A 10,208-nucleotide genomic window follows, 5' to 3' on the forward strand; every position below is an offset into this window, starting at 1 on the left:
ACTTTAATTAGCAGAAGCTGATAAATATAAAATGACCACATAAACTACCAGACAGGCATGGACAAAAGAATAAAACATTTTAAACTGCAACATGGTTATAAATATTTGATTAGCAGTTTACAGAAATTTATATAATTCATACCAAACATTCCTCAAATAACTCATGCTAAATAATTTATTGAATGTGGTCTAAAAATACAACAGAAATCAACATATTTCATTAGTAAAGCACAAGACATGAATGATAGAATACCTGGGAACCTAAAAGTATGAACTATATTATACACATTCCCACCAGCAAGAAGAACCATATCAAAACTATCATATTCAGGAATGCTAGCTATGCCTCTCTTTCTCTCTATACACCAAAAAAAAGGAAAATGAAAAAACTACCCAGGTAACCCCAAACTGAAACAATATGAAAAAATGAAGTGTGGATGATGTAGAAACCCTCTTAAAATGCTGCTGCTTCTCCCTGGTTTCCTCTACTGTGATGGTGTCGTTTACCTCGGTGATGTCGACCACTACCGAATGTGACAGGATCAAATCTTCTTAGCCTTTCCGCCTCTTTGGGATTGATCACACACTCTGACGGAGGGGCTTTGTATCTGGTTTTGTCATAACAGTAAGAGTATGTCATGTGCTTCTTCCTGAAGTTCTCCATTTTGATTCTTTGTGAAGTTGTGACGCCAGAAGGAACTGCTCCAGAACTTTGAGATTTGTCACACTTCGCTGCGTGCTCAATGGGATCTACTGCACAACCATGCAAGACAAGGTCAGAGAATTTAGCAACATAGGGTGCATACTTGTAATTTACTCTGTATTTTCCTCCATTGGTAGCCCAATCAGATGCATCCCATATTGTTGCATACAGAGTCATTGGCTTAGAGGGGAAATCTCCACCCATGGATTCTGTTCTCTTAATTTCTCTGATGGGAACATTATCCACATAGAATCTACATAAGCAAAACACGAACACAAGATTAAGAAAACAAATAAACTATAACTAACATAAAAAAAGTAGAAATTAACTTGGTTGAATTGGAAAAACAAAAATCCACAAGAATTTTACGTCACCAGATATTACTTGAGGGGCATAAGAGCCTCCATCTAGCAACTACAATTACCATCTCAGGAAAGAAATCAAAGAATCTTAATTACCAATTCATGAATTTAGATAGACATGTAAACTAAAAACCCTGAAAGGAAATTATATAATTTAGGAACCGGTTATATCCATATCTATTTTACAGAATCTCATTAAGCAACCTCAGCATAGGTTATAATGGAGATGCTGTAGCAAGAAAAAAAGCAGTTAATTTATAAAATAGAGATTTTGGGAAAGGGTTGAGAAATCTTTGCACAAAAGATCACAATCTAACAACAAAAACGATCAAGTTACTACTTGTAAACAAGGATCATTATGGCATGAAAGACAATGGTAAGAATGATGAAAAAATTACTGTGACAAAGAATAGGCTATGTTTGGATAACAGTTGGCCCTAGTCCTAACTCCTAACAGACACTTCAATGCAAAATGCAAACATAACTCTTCTTATGGACTTCAACTCAACTCACTCACACAAAATCCACTAGTATCCAGAGACACACTATGTAGATATATTGTCTAGTGTAAAAAAGTCCACAAGAGAACCAATTTTGGCATGTAAGGTGGTTCAGAACTTCAGAGAGATGCTTACATGATCTGAGAATCTGTCCAGAGAATGCTGTATTGATGAAAATCTTCTGCAGGATCAAACCAGAGACCATATCTTTCTTCTCTGCCAATGCTGGTACTTCCATTACCATAAATATTGGTCTGAATCCTCCAGTCTTTGCCTCTAATGTTCCCCAAAAACTCAAAGTCTATTTCATCATGATTGTTCTGGAACATGTCACCATTTGACATCTGCAGATAGAAAATATGAGACATCATTCCTTTTCCATTTTTCAGATTAAGAAAAAAACCAGGATTCATAGAAGCCAGGACCAATTTAACTTTTAACTTTAACCATGTAAAAGTCATTAAATCATGTAAAAAAATGGTAAAAAAATTATGAAGTTTCATCTTCATCTGTGAACACAAGATCGAAGAAAATGAAATTGAAAAGTTTTTTACTTATCACCATATCATAAAAGACTTGCAAGCATTCTTCTAGCCCTTGTTAATTCAATGAACAAAAAAGAGAAAATAAAAGGTAAAAAGGAAGAAAATCTGCATAAAGGAAAAAACCAAAAAGCTTTACTTTCAAGTTCAAATTCAAATCTTCTAAAATCACTTCTCCCTTTTCAAAATCTACAAGGTGTAGCTTCTTTCAAAACTACTTCTCACCCAATGTAAAAATTTACTATGTTTCCAAACACTGAAATGAATTAGCTAGCTCAAGAGAGCTGAGGCAATGGTATCAAGGAGAAATCTTGATCAAACGGAACAAAGCAATGCATGCACTTTGTGGTGATGATTAGGCTACTAAAATAGGATAACAAGATGCAAAAAAATAGATTTTCTACAAAAAATCTACATTATTATCATTATTATTGAAAGAGTAAACAGAGAAAATGACTCACATAAAAGGCAACCACAACCCCAGCAGTGTAATCAGCAGGCAACTTAATGGAAGCACTGAAATACCCATGAAGGTAAAGATCATGAGACACAAACCCAGAACCTGCAAACACAACAACCCAGAAATAGAAAAACCAACAAGATGCAAACTTTAGTCAGAAAATCACCATCCAAATTAGAACCAGACAACCACATGCCATACTGAAAAAAGGGTCAAAGAAAAATCCACCTGTTCTCTCATCCAGTGAAAGATGAACCAATTTCCCATCACTGTGGATAACCAAGTTATTGTCCCCAAACAAAGGTGTGTACCCTTCATCAAAGGCCATGATAGGCAAGTTTCTGGATGAACCAGAAGCCAAAACAGAAAGCATAGAGCAAAATAGGAGCAACAACAACCCCATTAGAGACCCTGTCATAGTTTTTTTTTCTTTTCCTGTGAAAGTGGTGAGGACTAGTTAATGTTGTGAAGATAAGATGAATAGGAAGCGGTGGTGCAATGAAGGGTGAGGAAGAAGAAGAAGGATTTGGAATATCTTTTTCTACAGCTAGAAGTGATAGAGAGAGCCGAAAAGGGCTGGTTCAAGAGAACGGACACAGCCAAATGAATGAAGCTTATTTTATTGGTGAGTGAGAGTGTTGTGTTAAGATAGCTAGCTAGCTGTGTTCATATGTAGACAAAACTTGTTTTCTTTTTTCTCTTTCTCTCTTTCTTTTCAATACTAGCTAGCATTTAATTGTGACACTCTTTTTTTCATTGAGCAATATTTAAATTCCATGGATATGGAAAATTAGAAGAAATATTACAGGATGCTCTGAGCTACATGATTTATTTCTTGATTCTCTCTGTTTTTTCTGCTTTGTTTTCGAAGAGTACAAATAAACTTGTGGATGATTTACTCTGGCTTACAACACGCGTCTTTGTCTCTAACGTTAACATAGCTGTTTCCTTGACCTGTTTTTTCAACATTTTCATTTACTATACTTGTATTGTATTGATTTACTATGGCTTACATTTATTTATTTTAATTTAATTAGTATTATATTAACGATAATTTAAACTTTGAAGGCTTGAGAGAGGGATAAAGGACCTATACCTATAAATAAACAAATGAAGTAGAGAACAGCTCAGCAGGAAAAAGCAAACTACTAGTGAAGGAAAGTACGAATGATTAAGGCCAGAATAATAATGCTCTACAAACTTTAGGCCCTCAAAAAGGAGAACCACTTTAATCACATTAAATTTCATACTACTATATAAAAAAAGTAACATATACTACTTGTATATATGTTAAAGGGTAAATTGGTAATTGACGCACATGGGTCATGGGTGAATTGAGGATCATGCAATCGGAACCGACCGGCAAGTTCCTGTCTCCAAGCATGTCACGGTTAATTCAGATGTTGAAAAGACCTTAATGCCACGTGGTTGTAACGTAAATGCGATGAGGGAGCGAGGGCATTAAAGGGATCGGCAAAAATGTTGAAAAACGAATCTCCAATGAATTGAAACGAGGAATGAATGAGAATTGCGTGGGCCTAGGGTTTCAAATATTCAGCGCCCCTGTTACTTTTCCACGTGCCACTCACGTGAATATTACTATCAACTTTTCTTTCTTCCACGGCCAATTTTATGTGCTACCCTACCCTATCCAAAACGCATGATTCATTTAACCAATTGCAAGAGCTGATTATGATTTTTTTCCGTTTATCCTCACATCCGACAGACATGAAATTAATCTCTCAAGACTCTAAAATTAAATTAAGTGAATAAGTTTATTCAATAAATGTTTCTTTATACGCATAATCTAGAAATCGAACTATAAATTAGAGACTTATAAGACAATTATCTATAGTTGTGAATTGTGATACATCTTATTGGGTTTTTTTTTAAATCGGAAATATAAATTGCACATTTCTGGAATTGATCCTAGGCCTCCTCATCTCAACTCATATATTTTATAACTCTTACCACCTGAGTTATCATTTAAGAACCTTATTGGTGTTAGTTATACCTAAATGGATTAATGAATAATTTATGGTTTTTTAGTTTGCCTTGTTTTTATGATATGATATGATGATACTAGTACTTGACATGAACAAGTTGCAACACAAAATAGTGGTTGACAGCTGACGAGACATGCTGTCTCCTCCTCCAGGTCATCACATAAGTACTAGCCGTTATCCAACCTGGCCCCCACTTCACACTTCAATCCAATCCCCGTCATTCACGGAGTCTAACCCCAATCACCACACTCCGTAACGTCCGTCAAAAACACCGTTACCACTTTTCTTGTACAATGTCTGTGAGTGAGTCTGTGACCCCTTGACCCGACCCCACCTAAGGGACCCACCTTTCACGCGTAGGAATAAAATATTTCCATTATTGTTTAGTGCTAATTACTCGTTATTGATTGTTCTTTTCTCTTTCATTAAATTTAAGCTGATTTGGTAAAGTGTGTTTTCTTTATTTTTTCTCCATTGGGAAACGCGCGCTTCCTGGGAAAGGAACCTCCACTACACCGAACGGTGTCGTCTTTACTGTTCTGCCGGGCGTATTTTAGACCGCCTGCATATCAGGTCACTATCATGCACCGTTAGTGAACACCGCTTTGAGGGACATGGGGATGGGGAATGCGATCACACACTGGATCCCGAGGTGCGTTGTTGAGTTCATGACGCTGTATTGGGTGGATTGCACACACGTCAGTTTTGGTTCGGATCTCTAGGGAAGAGCACATCTCAGCCGTTGATTTTCTGACTTGGGTCTATAAACAATTGTTCATTTGTTCTCTACCCTTGCGTGAATATGGTGTCACATCCAACGGCGTTAATTGCTCCTAGTGATTCCAACTACACATATCAATACAAATTTACTTACAGAGAAACATTACTTATTCCAATCTTATGATTAAATATTGACAATATTTTAGTAATGCAAGTGTACGTGTGAATACAAGTATTGGTGCCACCACAAGTATTTTATATTTTTCACGAAATAATTATGAATTTAAAGACTTTAGAGCAACTCCGATCCTTGGTTCCTTATCTGGTTTTTTAACACACTATTTAGCACTATTCTACATTATTTCTGTGGGTCTGTACTGCCACATCAGACTTAAGAAACTCCTAAGGAACTGAAACAGATTTTGCTCCAACCCATGGTTTCTTAAATTACTATTTGAAGGATCACACCCGTGTCCCACCATACAACATAAATTAATAATATTTATTTTCACACAATTTAAATTTAAAATTTAATACTAAATCAATTAAAAAATAATTTAATTAATATTTATACGAATTTAATTTAAATTTACTTAATATTTAAAATAACTAAATTTAAATATCGACATATTAACTTAAAATAAAATAAAAAAGTATATTGTATTTTTTATAGCAAAAATAATTTTATTGAATGATAGAAATAAAGACGAAAGAAAATATATGACAATAAAAAATAAACAACAATACATTTTAAATACTCCTTATACACATCCTCATTATCACTAGTCAACAAAAATATGAATGTATATAAAAACTCTACCTTAATTGCTTCAGACCAAATAAACTCTATCTTAATTGCTAGTACTTCGGTTAGCTAGGTGTTGTGAATTGTGGCAGAAATTCAAGTCACATTTATTTCATTGACTAGTAAGTGCATCGCGTCGACCTCTCAAATAATTTTATCCAGTCTACGCATTTGGACCGTTAGAGAAAATAAAATTTAAATTATACAGTAATGTTTTTTATTTTATTTTATTTATACTCATTCACTTTTCCATATACTATTCTAAATTATCCTCCTTAGATTAAGTAGCTGAAAATTAAATGTGGGATTTACGAATCTGATATTGTTATTCTTAGCGAGGTGTCAGTTCCATAGCTAGGTATATAAACCCAAAGTAATTTGTAGGAAAATCATAAATTATTTTCATAACTAGCTAAGTATCTTAATACTTGCACTCAGGGATGAATTTATTCACAGAATAAAATGTACGTAGTAATACTAAATATAAGACAGCTGTGATAAATTATATGAGTATCCAAATTATATAAATGTATTTATTGCCCTCACGTAATTTTTGTTTTTATTATTTTTTTATGGAAAATGAATACTTACATTAAAAAAGATCAGCAGAATGTCCGATAAAATATAAGACCGAATACAATCAAGTACTTCGTCCACCTGGTCAAGAGAGTATTTAGCTAAATTATGAATACACTACTAACCTCTCTATACACATGAACAAAGAAAAAGAGAGAAATTTTTATGTGTGTATATGTTTTCTCTACAACTTAGTTTTTTAGATTCTTGCACTAGTATTTATATAACTAGTGTTTTTTACCCGCGCGTTGCACAGAGAATACGTTTATTGTATTTTGATACATCAATCAATACTTTGATTATTAAAAATATAATAAACAACAAATGAAATAGAAGAGTCTGAAATGATGAGCAAATTGGGCAAAAAGTCTTAAATTGAAACTTTTGTTGCATAGATTGAAATTTGTATCCCCGTAGGATAGCTCAAGTGGTAGGAGCTATGGGGCATATGGGTTGGGTATGGGGGGGTCTAGGGATCAATTCCTAACGGGTGCAATTTATATTTCCGATATATAAAAAAAATAGATTGAAATTTGTACAGTTGAAAAATTAATAAAAAGATTGCTTAAACATAAATGAAATACTACAGACCTCGTGAACTCTCACATAATTTTTATGTATATTTACTCCTAAAATTATTAGAAAAACTATGAACAATGTACTTAAATCATATATGAAATGTTATTTTCTTATTATATTTGACATTAAAGCAATTCTATGCTAAAATGTTCTTTCCCGTAGGAGCTTTTTGCCTTGTAATTTGAACAAAATAAAATAAAAATAAACAATATTGTTATGTACAGGGACGGATGCAAGTTATATAGTATGAGGGCAAGTGCCCTCACTTATTTTTAGGAAAAACATTAAAAAAAATTGAGTAGTAAAAGTATGTGCTTTTTTATGAGACCTTTAATAAAAAAATGTTCTCACTTATGTCCTACATTGCTATATGTCATCACTTGTGTCCCACATTGCTAAACGCTCTCACTTGAGTTGTAAAAGCATATGGTTTATTATGGTCAATTTGTAAAAAAATGTCATCACTTCTAATAGTATATGTTAACTTTTTACGAATTTATATGTATATGTATATATTGCCTTCACTACATTAAATTTATGGATCTGTCTCTTGTTATGTAGAACATGTTTAATATGAAGTTACATAGTAAAATAATGACATCTTATTAATATGAGGAAAGAAGCTGCAAAGACTTAACAGTAAGTGAAAGGCAGATTCATAAAATCACAGAAATATTGTGAAATAGATTGTTCCTGAGGCAAAAGGTAAAGAAAAAGAAGATGTTACCTTTGCATGCTATTTGGCCTTGGCTCATTGTTCGTAGAGTCTGATACATGACACTATTTAAAATTTTCAGTGTAACACGTGTCAAAATAGGAGAAGGATTTACTTATACATGCTCATATTTAGTTATTTGCATCAGATTCATAATTCTAAGATCCAAAATCAACACAAATTAGTAACTATATGATTCATTCTCCTTACCCACATTCCCTTTCCATTAAGTTCATTAATTGTGTTAAGGCTTGCTTCCCACTAAGAAAAAGTTCAAGTATTAGTTATGAAGCCAAACTAAATATAACTTATGAGTTATAAAGATGCAGCTATGGGTACAACTAATACCCATGCATGTGACAGGTATAAGGATGCAGTTCTGGAATAAAGCAAAATAAAAGAGACTATAGCTATGTCTTAAAGCGTTTTACAATTGACAACAAAAAAAAAATTAATTAATAAGAAAAATAGCGAAATCTAGAATTGAAAGCAATAATATGAATAAGTATCTTACCTAAATCTCATTTCCTTAATTGGGATCCTTGGTCAAATTTGTTGGACGTCCCTTCTTCTGAAAGAGTTTCTCTGCCTTCATGATACTGACATTGTAGATGAAGTTTTGGCAGCCAAAACTGGAAGACAATGATGAAATTAAATAAACTTGCAATGGGAAGGATAAAAGCATGTAAGTCTGCTATCAATTGGCCGATTAAGTACATTCAGAATAAAGGTTGCATAAGAGGAAGCATCACGGCATTAGTTTATTTAAGAGATATGGAAGCATCACAGAAACCACCAACAAATGCTAAAGCATATATGAAATTAAACAAAACAATCACAAAATAGGGAACAAAGAACAAATTAAGAGAAAATTAAAGGTCATAGCTTTTAGGAATTGAATCAACACTACCAAATATAGTGCTCACTAATTAAGTCAATCAAATTCAGAAACAAAAAATAACCTTTAGGAAGTGAAACATAAACATTTATGCCAAATACTTACACAATTATCAGCACCACATAAAGTAAGTTGCATACTCGAGTTATCTTCCTCATTTTTCCTCCATGCCAACCGGTTCACAGTAGAGACATGTAGGGGAGGAGATGGCTCATGCAGTATTAGTAAGAAGTAATTTAGGTAAACCTGAGATAAATAAGGCAAATCTTTTAAGATTTTATTATTTTATGAAAAAGTTTCTCATATTTAAAATTAACTTTAAAAAATCGGTTTCAAGATTTGTTATGGAAATAAATTTTAGGTGAAGAAAAAATTTATTTTTAGAGTATTAATTAAATTTTATGTTATTTTTATTGAATTTTCGAATTTTTATTTAATTAAAGATTTTATGAGTTTTCATTGTGATTTGGTAGTTTTTATTAATTAATTTTTAAGGTATTTTTATTGAATTTTTAGTTTTTTATTTAATCTAGGTAAATCTTAGATAATTAGGACAAATATTTTAAATTTTTAATATTTTATGAAAAAAATTCAGATTTAAAATTACCTTTAAAAAATCCTAATCAAATCTAAAATTTAAAAAAGTACTAAATAAATGTAGATAAAAACTATCATAATCTAGCAAATAAATACCATAAATATTAATTGATACTCTAAAAATAAATCAAAAATAAATTAGATAAAATCAAGAAATAAACAACCTAAATCCTTATCAAATCTAAAATTTAAAAATGTATTTTTTATGAGAATTTACTTGTAATGGGACCATTATAATTCTTCACCTAATTCGTGACAGCACTTGCATGTGCTCATCAATTGTCTAACAAACTGATTTTCTCACATTCATAGTTTTCTAATTTTCTTATAAATAAATTTTAGGTGAAGAAAAAGTTTATTTCTAGAGTATTAATTAAATTTTACGTTATTTTTATTGAATTTTCGAATTTTTATTCAATTAAGGATTTTATGAGTTTTTATTATGATTTGGTAGTTTTTATTAATTAATTTTTAAGGTATTTTTATTGAGTTTTTAGTTTTTTATTTAATCTAGGTAAATCTTAGATAATTAGGGCAAATCTTTTAAATTTTTAATATTTTATGAAAAAAAATTCAGATTTAAAATTACCTTTAAAAAATCCTAATCAAATCTAAAATTTAAAAAGGTACCAAATAAATATAGATAAAAACTACAAAAATCTTGGAAATCACAATAAAAACTCATAAAATCTTGAATTAATTAAAAATCCGAAAATTCAATAAAAATACCATAAAAATTAATTAA

The 10,208-nt window shown here is 31.8% G+C and overlaps 1 protein-coding gene across 1 annotated transcript; it reads right to left on the bottom strand.

The window, feature by feature from the left end:
* Positions 1 to 148: 148 nt before the first annotated feature.
* Positions 149 to 3,219, bottom strand: LOC130711397 (probable xyloglucan endotransglucosylase/hydrolase protein 28). The gene is made up of 4 exons (XM_057560990.1): positions 2,796 to 3,219; positions 2,569 to 2,669; positions 1,701 to 1,909; positions 149 to 956 (listed from the first exon to the last, which is right to left on the bottom strand). Exons 1-4 carry the CDS (start codon positions 2,983 to 2,985, stop codon positions 455 to 457), a joined length of 1,002 nt encoding a protein of 333 aa, XP_057416973.1. The 5' UTR covers positions 2,986 to 3,219; the 3' UTR covers positions 149 to 454.
* Between the last annotated feature and the right edge of the window lie 6,989 nt (positions 3,220 to 10,208).

This window comes from Lotus japonicus, chromosome 4 (genome assembly GCF_012489685.1).
Source record: "Lotus japonicus ecotype B-129 chromosome 4, LjGifu_v1.2".
NCBI lineage: Eukaryota > Viridiplantae > Streptophyta > Magnoliopsida > Fabales > Fabaceae > Lotus > Lotus japonicus.

Coding starts and splice junctions, on each gene's coding strand:
- LOC130711397 (XM_057560990.1), bottom strand. CDS start 2,985: ATGACAGGGTCTCTAATGGGGTTGTTGTTGCTCCTATTTTGCTCTATG. Junction 2,670..2,795: donor TTCACTGGATGAGAGAACAG/GTGGATTTTTCT, acceptor TTGTGTTTGCAG/GTTCTGGGTTTGTGTCTCAT. Junction 1,910..2,568: donor GGGTTGTGGTTGCCTTTTAT/GTGAGTCATTTT, acceptor TTCTATCTGCAG/ATGTCAAATGGTGACATGTT.